Source organism: Tamandua tetradactyla, chromosome 25, assembly GCF_023851605.1.
Source record: "Tamandua tetradactyla isolate mTamTet1 chromosome 25, mTamTet1.pri, whole genome shotgun sequence".
Taxonomy (NCBI): domain Eukaryota; kingdom Metazoa; phylum Chordata; class Mammalia; order Pilosa; family Myrmecophagidae; genus Tamandua; species Tamandua tetradactyla.
The window spans coordinates 36,541,578-36,553,838 of NC_135351.1; the positions used below are offsets into that span (position 1 = coordinate 36,541,578).

The 12,261-nt window shown below is 38.4% G+C and overlaps 1 protein-coding gene across 12 annotated transcripts in view; it reads right to left on the reverse strand.

Annotated features, from left to right (window-relative positions):
* Positions 1-11,967, reverse strand: part of BCLAF1 (BCL2 associated transcription factor 1) — a 33,179-nt gene extending 21,212 nt beyond the window's left edge. For 6 of the 12 annotated variants that reach the window (XR_013168875.1, XM_077144109.1, XM_077144105.1 and 3 more), the window contains exons 1-3: positions 11,825-11,967; positions 3,269-3,372; positions 269-382 (exon numbers count right to left, since the gene is read on the reverse strand). Coding sequence is in view for 11 of the 12 variants with exons in the window: in XM_077144109.1 (XP_077000224.1) it covers positions 269-372 (104 nt within the window). In the remaining variant the exon portion in view is untranslated. Of the gene's footprint in view, positions 1-268; positions 383-3,268; positions 3,373-10,854; positions 11,370-11,824 lie in introns of those variants that run through there. The other 6 variants (XM_077144107.1, XM_077144102.1, XM_077144106.1 and 3 more) reach the window with 2 other exon arrangements.
* Between the last annotated feature and the right edge of the window lie 294 nt (positions 11,968-12,261).

Here is a 12,261-nt window from a genome sequence, read left to right on the forward strand (position 1 = left end):
CCACCATATATTAAAAGGGTATAATAATGTGAGATCTGGAGTCAGACTAATTGGATTCAAATCCAAGGTCTGCTATTTACTAGCTTGCAACCTGAGCAATTTTCAATTTCTCCAACTCTAAAATGAAGAGAATAATGATACATTTCACAGGTTTCTTTGAAATAAAATAATAATAAAAGGGTTAAACACTATGTCTTATATAGTAGGTACTCAACCATTAGCTGGTACAATTACCATTATTAGAATAATTAAAAGCACATTAAGTCACCTGTATCTCTTCTTTCTAGAGTGTGATCTTGATCTTGATCGAGAAGTAGACTGTGATCTAGACTTTGATCTTGAAGAATGTGATCTAGAATTGGAGCGACCCATTTCTTCACTCCTAGTTAAACGGAAGAATTAAAAAATGGTTAAAATCACACAAGTGAAGTAACTTCATATGGTTTGATTTTCAGATAAAAATTAAATTGTACAAAACAGTTTCTTTCTCAAAAGATATTTATTCATCATTATCATTCTTTTCAAATACTTATTTAGAAGACAATCAATTATCCCTGACTAAAATTGTATTTTCACCTGCATAACGAGTATTGTATTTTGAAGACACAACAAAAGATTTCTATAAACTGCCCCACCTATGTGCCTCAATCCAAAAAGGCAGCAGCTGCAGAAACCAGAAAGAGCAATGATACCAGACTGCAGCAGCAGCATGTTAGATGTTATTCCATGCCCAATACAAATGCCTACCTCTCCTGTAAAAAAGATAAATAATATCAGAGTATTACAGATAAGGAACCTGAAACAAAGAAAACACAAGTGGCATAATGCTAAAGAAAAATAAACCTACCAGACTGTTATGATAAGTGTTTTATGGCCTTGAAATGGGACTAAAGTGACCACTCCATGTATGCAATACTGCCTGGAGTGGTGCTGAATAGTCTCTTGGGAGAATAAAGGTCACTAAGGCTCTGAATAGCTGGAACCCAATGGTCTCTTATACAGGAACATGACTCTGCCCTCAGTAGTCATGACTGCAGAAGAAAAATGGAGTCATATGACAATGCCTAGTTCACCCTGTAGCATTTTGGTAAGATGAAAAGGTATAAAAAGGTAAAGAAATTGAAGAGATTACTGCATGAAAGAGATAATAGAACTATAAGAAAAAGAAAACCTGGGCATTAGTCTAATAATTGTTCAAAACACTCCATAGTATATAATGTCATCCATAATTAAACCTCCCTGGTTACAGAAATCAATAATGGACAGGACTAATCTGTTTATACAAACTACTTTTTACATAGTTAGAAGTATTCCAAACATATTCTCCGAACTTGTCAATGATTCACAAGACTATAGTCTTAACCTGCCAAATTTATTTTTGCTACATATGTAACTATTTTCAAATTTACCACAACATTACTACTCAAAAGTAGTTTCCCTAAAAATCATGTTACTAAATTTCTAATGGTTTACAAATCCTGCATGTTTAAACCATTTCTCCTACTATCAAGTATTTTTAAAGGCACTTATTTTATATACCTAGACTTGCTCAGTATTATGAAACAGAACTTGGAAGTACTTAGATGATTTGAGTTATAGGAGAAGCAATGAAAATGTCTTCATACTTTCTCACCAAAGAACATAAATGACAAATTCAACAGGTTTCAGATAAATATTTTTTTTAAATGTCCTCCATAGACAAACTGTGACCTTTGTTTTCTACTCTCACTCTTCTTCTCAATCCCATGTTAGCAAGAAATACAAAAAAACAGGCATAAAATATAGGTTCAGGGTTCAAACACTGGAATTAAGAATTCCTCACAATGGGACATACCCCATTTGGGTGGTATCATTGGATTATTTGATTTCCATGGAGATGTGTCTACACACCTATTCAAGGTGAGGTTACTTACTGGAGCCCTTTTAGAGGTAACTATTTTGGAAAAAGCTTTACAGCCATCAGAAACAACAGAGTCAACAGAATGGAAATGCCCCTGTGGAATCCACTGAAGATTCTTTGAGAGAACGCCAGCACCCATTATCATATTACCTTTTCAGCTGAGAGAAACCCTAACATCACTGGCATTCTTGTACCAAGGTATCTTTCCCTGGAAGCTTTAGTTTGGACATTTTCATAGCCTTAGAACTGTAAACTTGCAGCTTAATAAATTCCTCCTTTGTAAACCACCCCCCCCAAAAAAGAATTCCACACACTATATGAATTTAGCATCAACACAGGGAGATTTAGCATCTGGCAGAACACAAAACAACTTTGGTTTAGCAAACCCCATTGACAATACAATGAAATTGGTAAATATCACATTTCCATGTCTGTAAAACAGAAAATCTGGACCACTGGGAATTGAGACACTTTAAGTGCTGTTTGATTTCAAAATACTGTCCCTCCCACACTCTACAAAACACACATTTGTACTTTTCATTCATTATACTGTAATTTATTTCAAGAACTTGATTTTTTCCAACTCCAAGACAGACACACTATAAGAAATTGAAATCCCAGGCTGCAAATGATTTGAGACCCAGCAATGTGGAAAAACTATTTTCACTGTAATTAACCAAGAAGTAAAAGAAACCCTTGCAAGTTAAGAGTTAAAGGGCTTGGCTATGCATTTAATTATATGGCTAGAATCTTCGTCTCTGGTCTTGAGTCTTTTTCATGGTAAGTTCTGATATGTGATTTGGGAATTTTCTAGTCTTTTTCAGTCCAGAATATCTTGGTTTGGATGAAATAAAAATAAAAGACTTTAACAGATTTTTAGTTAGGATAACAAACTCTCCTCTCAAGATTGCAGGGCACCCAAGCAGGTACTTTTGGCAACATTGCCTGAGTAATAACTACAAACCATTCATCAGGCTGAAAACTTGGACAGTGCCTTTTGTCTTTTTTTGTTCACTTAGATATCCCATATGCACGTCTTACTATATGAGCAAAACAGGTATTCAATAACTGTTGAATCAATTACTTCCCCAGAACCTGGATTTTTTTTAAGCAGTCACTATGTTCTAAGTCTGCATTTATAGAAGTAGGAAAAAGCACACAGAGAACCAAGACGCAGGAGAAATGAGACTCTTTCCTGAAACTAACTTTTAAAACCTGGCTTACTTGACAAAGGCCACCAAAACAATACAAAACAAAAAAACATTCAGACCACATCATTTTTAGTCATTCAATCTGAATCATCAGTTCAGTAATCACATTTTTTCAAACAGGCCAAAGAAGAAAACAAGAAAAATGAATGCTATTTACCTTGGGCTTTACGCAGAACCAAGCAGTCAAGTGAGGTCTTTTAAATACTGCAAAATTCTTTCTGAAGACAATGTTCTGAGAAATGAAACTCTAAATTCAAATTCCTAGCAAAGATAAAAAAAAGTTTGATTTATGGTAAATTAAATATCCACTGTTTACAAAGCATCATATTGGGGAATGCAATGAACTCTAATAAAGGCACTTATGATTCGCAGGAAGGGGGAAGTGATATAGGAGACAGTAAACTTTTAACTATAAAAGCTTGAAGAACTCAACCTTTAAATAAAAAATCATATGATGAACAGCATCTTAACTTTTATTTAAAAGTTGAATTTTAATTTTAGCAAGCTGGACTTTAGAAAACAAAAAATATGATGTTACTATCAGAAAATTCCAAAGTGACAAACATGCCAGCCATCTCGTATATCAAAACATATGAAGTTGGGCGGGCCGCGGTGGCTCAGCGGGCAAAGTGCTTGCCTGCTATGCCGGAGGACCTCGGTTCGATTCCCGGCCCCAGCCCATGTAACAAAAACGGAGAAACAGAATACAATAAAACAAGAAAATGTTTAAAAATGTTTCCCTTTCTTCCTTCCTTCCTTCCTTCTATCCTTCCTTCCTTCTCTCTGTCTTTCCTTTAAAAAAAAAAAAAAAAAAAAACATATGAAGTAATTTTGTAGTTAGTTCTCATATGGTTATAATTTATAACTTCTTAATTTTAATGCTCTGCTACTTATTTTCTTGGCATTTCCCTTCATACAGCTTAGTTTCATTTGAAACTGATTTTTTTAATTCAGAAAATAGTCATCACATTAAACTCTGTTTAAACTTTGATACCTACACAGGCATTCAAATGAAACATTTATTGGAAGCCAATACTTATCCAAGACAAATTTACCATTACTGAGCAAATTTCAATTTTGCATAATATTAAACAATTATCAATACTGCAAAGATTAGCCTTGTGAATAATGTTCAGTAATAATTATGTGCAAAGAAGAGTTAAAAATCATCAAAGAAGAAGAAACCAAACTAGAACAAATGCAAAACTGATAATACGCCTACATTCAAGGAACTTATAAGTCACTTGAATGAAAAAATACAAATTCATATGAAAATCTGTGAATCGTACAACGTAACCAGTCAAATTTTAAAAATGCTGTAAGACTGAAAATGCAAAGTAGAAGAAATGACAAGATTTAAGGATGGTGTCCCCTAAATATCAACGATCCTATATGAAGATTTAAATAAAAGATAGGAGTTCAAGCTAGGGTGGAGGACTAGGGACTTGGTAATTAAAGGAAGCATACTATAAGAAAAAAATAGGGAAAACAAAAAGTCAGGTAGTCTTGGGTACAGAAACCAAATGAATTCTAAAAAAAAGTACTTGTTTAGTTTTGTTTTTTGTTTTTTATATGGGCAGGCACTGGAAATCGAACCCAGGTCTCCCGTATGGCAGGCAAGAATTCTGCCACCTAGCCACTGTCATGCCACCCACTTGCTTAGTTTTAACATTTAAAAATATCAAATTCCTGAAGTCAACAGAGAAACACTCTAATTGATGAGTCGTGCGCTCCATGCACACCTACAAATCCACTACTACTGATTTTCTGCTGGCAGTGGTACAAGGTTCATTTTAGCTAGCAGCTCCCCACTCCCCAAATAATTCTAAAAGGTTAGTTTTGTTTTCTATATACCCAGAGAAGAACCAACTACCAGGGCCCTCTTTGTTCTGAGTCAAAGGTTTACGAAGTTCCAAGAAAATATATACTAGTTCACCAGCTATTAATATATTCAATTGTCCTCACCAAGAACACAAATGATCATACGTGATGTGACATGCAAGTCATTATGAGAGACTGTGAACGGCTCAGCTAATTAAAAAACAAAACTGGCAATCTATGTACAAAAAATACTGGGCTACCCTGGCACGGTGGGCTCAAAGAGGCCATCCTGACCAAAAGGGGGGAAAGAAGTATAATAAATAAGTTAATCAGAGAGAGTTCAAATAGAGTCAAGAGGCTACTCTGGAGGTCACTCTTACACAAGCTGCAGTTAGACACTGCTACCTATCACAGCTTGCCAAACTCCAACCAAAACCATTCCTGCAAATCCTAAAGAACACCTATTTCTTTAAATTTCCAATATCTTAGAGCTGCTAGAAGTAAAAAACTAAAATTGTAGAACTGTACTCATACCAAATTCTGAAATCTGTTCTATAACCGACTGTTGCAATGTGCTTTGAAATTATTTTATATGTTATTTTTAACAAAAAAAGAAAAAAAATGACTGTGATGATAAATACACAGCTATATGATGATACTGTGAACCACTGACTGTACACTTTGGATGATTACATGGTATGTGAATATGTATCAACAACAACAAAAAAAACAATACAAAAAAATATTGGGAAGGATAGGTGTTTTGGGAACCATGGCTATGTAAGAGGTCTCTGCCCTCCAAAAACAGAGGACCAGAGATCAGCAGCAAATCATATAAACATCTAAATACCAACCATGTGCCAGAACTATGCTTTGGTATCTTCTCATGAGCTATATATTAACCTATCTCTCAAATAAAGAACTCTCTAAGTACTGAGCATACACATAAATTTAATAAATGCTTATTATATGCCAGGCACTATTATTCTAGTGTTGGAAATAGAGCATTTAAATGAGAAACTCCCTTCTATCACGAAGTTTACACCCCAATAAGGAGAGAGAAAACACACCAAAAAATAACTAATAGTGACAAGTACCACAATTGGAGAAAGGGAAAAACCCACAAGGTGTTAGGAAGAGGTACACAGAGACTAGTTAGGTGGGTCCTTTTTAGGTGGGTCCAGAGACTATTTAGGTGGGCCGTCTTTAAGGGGGTAATATTTATCTACACTAAGGATAAGGGTACACACAAAGATCCAAGGGAGGTAGGTTATTCTAGGCAGAAAATACAGACAACTAATTCAGAAGAGTAAGACCAACAAGGTTGAGGCAATGTGAGCAGAGAAATGAGGGTAGGAGACAAGGTGGAAGAGGTAGGAATGGACCCATCCAGGAGGGCGAGTTAGAAGTCCAGACTATTCTAACTATAAGAAGAAGCACCTGTAGGGTTTGATTTACATTTTAAGAAGACTGCTCTGTTGAAGATGGACAACATGCAAAAAAGAGGACAGCAGGAAAACAAATTAGAATGTTGAAGCTAAATAAACGGTTGCCTGGACAAGGCAGGAGGCAACAAAGATAGAAAAAAGAGGTAAATCCAGGATCCGGTTTGGAAGTGCAGTCAACAGGACTTGCTTAAAGATTGTTGGAGATGTGAGCAGAGCGAGTGAGGGAAAAAAATTAAGGATGCCTTCTGAGTTTTTGAGCTCAAGCATCTATCTGACTGCATACTGATCAATGCTCTACTGAGTTGGAGAAGCCTAAGTAAAGGGGAATCTGGAGAAAAAAAATGTGTTTGAGCCATTCATGGTCAGAGGGTAGGTAAATGTTTAAACCAAAACTTGACTGTAGTCGCCTCACTCCAACTCCTGTACTCTCTACAAAACCCTAAAAGGTGCCTGATGTGACCACAACTCAAACACAGAATTCAAAATACCAAATAATCTTCCCTTTATTACAATCAAGATGACTTATTAACAGATTCTACCTGTAAATAAAGAAGGAATAAATCATGTCATGCATCATTATCCAACTGATTCACCAACCACTAAGGAATACAGGATGATAGATAAATTTCATAAATATCTTAACATATGCTATGTGTCTCATGGTAAAATAATAACCAACAGAAAGAGCACAAGTGTTACTAAGGGCAAAGAAAACTGCACTTAACAAAATACCCAAAATGAAACCTCAAAAGATCATTCAGATTACCATTTCACAAATATTTAACAGATTCAGGGAGTTTGGACTCCTGATTTTTGAGACCAAATTACTGCCATTTTGAACATTAATAATCCTTAAATAATATCCTGTGACTATTACTCCAACTCCAGTAGGCTAAGTTCACCTACTGGCTCAACCATTAATTAACTGTCCAACACTGGACAAGTTACAATAATCTCTTTCAGCTTCATTTTCTTAGGTTAATATACAGCTAATACTACTTATCTCACAGGTTTAAGGTTAAATGAACTAATGAATGTAAAAATCTTAGCCTGATGTTTGGCACATAATATGCACTCAATAATTGTTAGGTATCACTGGTAACCCTGGTTTGTGACAGTCCTTTAGCAGGTCATCCATTAAGTTTTACTCCAAATGATTCTTTTATGTCAGATTACTCTTATTATCTCTGACATAGCATTTATTAGCATTATATAACAGACCTTCAAAGTATCTGGAATTTGGCTTTAAAATACTCCAGAAAAAAAGGCAATTAAGATTAAACAAAACTGAGGTGCAATACCCCGATAAATTTCAGAGTGATGTGAACAGTGAATAAAAAAGTATTTGCAAAGTCCCCTTGGGGGAATGGCGAGAAAGGGAGAAAATTCAACTTCCCCATGTGGAGAATTCCTGATAATCTCTCACAAGCAGTGGGAACAACCAAAGAAATAGGCCGAGCCACCAATCTTGGGGTTTGTTCATGTGAAACTTATTCCCATAAAGGACAGTCAAAGCCTACTTAAAATTTGGCCTAGGAGTCACTCCCAGAGAACCTCTTTTGTTGCTCAGATGTGGCCTCTCACTCTCAGCCAATACGACAAACAAACTCACTGTCCTCCCTCCTCTCTACATGAGACATACTCCCAGGGGTGTAAATCTCCCTGGCAACATGGAACATAAACCCTAGAATGAGCTGGGACTCAGCATCAAGGGATTGAGAAAACCTTCTCATCCAAAAGAGGGAAGAGAGAAATGAGACAAAATAAAGTGTCAATGGCTGAGAGATTCCAAACAGAGTCGAGAGGTTATCCTGGAGGTTATTCTTCCACATTATACCAATATCACCTTTTTAGTTAAGGTGTAATGGAGAGGCTGGAGGGAATTGCCTGAAAATGTAGACCTGTGTTCCAGTAGTCATGTTTCTTGAAGATGACTATATAATGATACAGTTTTTGCAATACGACTGTGTGATTGCGAAAACCTTGTGTCTGATGCTCCGTTTATCTACAGTATGGACAGATGAGTAAAACATATTGATTAAAAATGAATAAATAAAAAGGGGAACAAATGTTAAAATAAATTTAGTAGATTGAAATGCTAATGATCAATGAAAGGGAGTGGTAAGGGGTATAGAAAAAAATGGAAACAAAGGCTAAAATATATTGCGTAGATGGAAATACCAGCAGTCAATGAGAGGGAGGGGTAAACGGTATGGTATGTATGAGTTTTTTTTCTTTTTTTTCTTCTGAATTGATGCAAATGTTCTAAGAAACGATCAAGGTGATGAATATACAACTATGTGATGATATTGTGAGTTACTGATTATATACCAATAATGGAAGTATCATATGGTAAGAATGTTCATGTCTGTATGTTTATGTTTAAAAAAATTTAAAAATAAGATTAAACAAAACTGGAAAATTGATCATTACTAATCCTAGACGATGGGAAAATAGTTCTCTGAAATTGTCCATAATTAAAAGTTAAAAAAAAGTCCTAGTCACAAATTTCTGCTTCTCAATCCAGCTTGTTGTCACTCTGCTAAAAGGAACACTGAACACAGATGAAAACATCATTGTTCCCTGGAGGACTATAGATAGCCTAGCGAGTGCTGCTATTCTTTGGAGTAGATAGCTCATTAATGGGGAAAAGCTAGATGCCAGTTAGGGTTTCTCATGGCAAGTAAGAAAAACTGACTCTGAAAACTTAATCAGAAAAGACAAGTTATGGATGGTTTACTAAATCAAAAGAGTGGCTGTGGAACCCAGCTGCAACATACAGCAAGTAGGAGTGCGATAGGAGTGTAACAAAAGCTAGTCTACAATTTAAATAGACCAGCTCCATATTTTTTTCCCTCTATCTCTTTACTACAAATTAAAATCCTAAAAATAATAATAATGTAATAAATAATAAAAATATATAAATATGTTAAAACATCCTAGGGGAAAAAAAGTCTTGGGCCAGGAGAGTTAAAGCATCTTGAATGGAGAGTTCCATCAATTCTGCTTTTACCAGAAAAATGGCAGAATACATTTTAGGTTGCCCGAAGCAATAACACTTGCCATATGCAGTTAGGACATCAGGTGGATAATTCATGTCTTAGGGTAATTCTGTATGAATCACTCACATCTCTGTGAAATAATTTTGTAAAATGCTCATCACTCAATAAACGGTATTGATTAAAAAAAAAAAAAAAAAAAAAGGAGCACTGAACTGAGCCACACTGTATCACTCCCTGGTTCATGGGGCCTTAGACAAGTTTTCTACGTTTTTGGCCTCCACCTAGAAAGAAGAGAAATAGCCATTCCTTGTACTTTTCATGAGAATTTTATCTCAAGGACTGAGTACAACTAAAGTATTTAAACCCAGTACAAAAACATCATACAAATGCACACTAGTATTATTATTACCTAATATCTGTAGATTGGTTTTTAATCCTAATAAAATACCAAATGTTTAAGACTGATATAACAATAATGACCACTGCTTAAGAGAAGCTGGATGTGAAAAATGAACAAATTCATACCCCACAAGCATAGCATAAACACTAACACTTTCTACTCTGATACTTTAGATCTTCTTGAGTCCCTTATCTACTTGTTAATAAATCACTGCCAATTACCAGAATTCGGCTAGTGTTCAATTAATGATATCCAATGACATTTCCCAGAAACTCCCAATCCAATGCTCTCTGTAGTACTGAAAAGACTTTCTTTTTCACAACTTTTGTTATTACACAGTCTACCAAACCTTGCTGCCCAGCTAAATTCTTCAATAAATTCAAATAGACAGGAGCCCATACATCAAGTAAGTGTTAAGTATTTTTACAGGTCTGTCTCCAAGTCCCAAAATACTATAGTTCTTCCAAGTCACTAAGCTAAAGGTCTCCTTTGCCACTATGTTATTAATCATCCGACTTAAGAGGGAGTCCAGTATTCACCACAAAGTAATGGTCAAAGTGTGCTATTCTCAAAACAAAATGCTACAAGCCATCAGTAGAAAGGCTTTAGGCCATTTGATCTCTTTCATCAAATTACTTATCCTTAAGCAGCTTCGGCCACACAAAAATCCAAATAAACTTCTAGCTGTTTTTCCTATGTTAAAAAGCTATTTACTGTCCAAACAGTACCCAAACCATTTCAATTAGAATCCAATTAAAAAGGGAATGCGCATAATGGACAAGGAACTTTTTGTTTAGTTTTATGCCCCACACCCACCCTGAATTTACAAACCGCTACTGCAGTCACAAGTTTGAAGTAGCTTTATCTTTTTGTAATTGGTTTCAGCCACATTTGATTTCAACTTTAGTCTTAATTTTTTTTCAATCTTAAAACTCTAAAATAAAGGTTTGGTGTAGAAAGTAGTTGCCGGCATTGCGGCTCGATTCTGAAGAAAAAAATCTTAAAAGTAAATACAGCAATTTATGTAATTAAAACCAAGTTCCTAATCTCTACTCCCACTCCTTTACCCTACCATGTACACTACTGCCGATGTCCACCAATTAATGGATGCATCACTTCTGACACGAGGTCATGGGCTGTTATCACACGCCGAGGACGCGCCTTCTTCATGTACCCGGACTGCCCTTCGGCCCGGGTGTGGCAGGGCGCCCCGGACCCAAAGGCTAGGAAACAGTAACTAGGCGCCAACGCTACAATTGAATCGAGAGAGCACGTTCGCTTCAAAACAGGGAGGGGACTGCCAGAAGAGACCGGAGAAAATCACCGGAGAAAACTTCACCACAACACCGAAGGCCAATTACGAGACAGCAGGACAGAGCCCTAAGACCGATCAGAATGAAAAAAATGCATCGTAAACAGACGACGGCCTGAAACTGGGGAGGAGTTTAAAAACCACCCGAAGGAGGGTCGGCCTTGCTGATCAACGCCCCAACCAGGCCCCATCCAAGGGGAAAAACGCGAAGAACCCCCGCGACCGCAGCCAATGGGAGGCCGACACAAGTTGCACCGCCGGCGGCCGCTGGCGCTGTAGACGCTGTAGACGCGGCTGGCGAGCGGAAGGCAGAAAGGCGCGCGTGCGCAAGGCGGGCGTTGGGCGGGGAGGGAGTTGCCGCGCGGAGACTGCGCCCGAGGGCGCTCAGGCGCGAGGAGCCAGGCCGAGGCAATGGGGGAAGGGCCGAAGGAGGGAGACGTGCGCAGGCGCACCGCTGGGCCGCGCGGGCTTCGGGTTCAGGCCAGATTCGTGGTCGTGAGTACCGCTCGCAAGGCTCAGCCCACTCCCACCCCCACCCCCACCCCCACCTCCCCGCGTAGCGCCTCAAAAACCTGAGGGAAGCCGACTGAGAAACGCATAAATAACGGCGCAATACCTAGCGACTTAGCTGTCGGAGCCGGCCCGACAACGCCCACACAAGAGTCAACAATATCTACCCTTCCTCAGTGTTCACTGTAGCTTGAGTAATTTGGTGCCGCGCGAGGCCTACCTGATACGCCGAGGCACGATTCCGAGGCCTTAGCTCCGCTGTAACTACACAGCGGCCATTTCCCGACTCAAGAACGGGAGGAAAACCATAGAGGAACCGTCGACGCGCGAGCTCGGTCCGTCACTTCCGCTTGGGGGCGTGGCCTCCGATGCAGCTAAATATCTGGGCGGGCCCCGCCTACCGTTCCGCGCTGGCCGACTCCCGGGCAGCTGGGGCGTTGTTTCCTCAGGCCTTCTGGGAGATCGCGCAACTGGTCTCGCGCGAAGACCCGGCGGCACCGTCTTGGACCTGCTGTGCCTGGGCTTGGGGGTGTGGGGTGGCGGTCTTGCAAGGCAGGCTCAATCTGTCCTTGAGACCTTCCGAGCTTCTCTAACGTCCGAGTTAACGCTGCTTTTGCAAGTAGTGTCCATATTTTCTGTGGGGCCTACCCAAGCCAG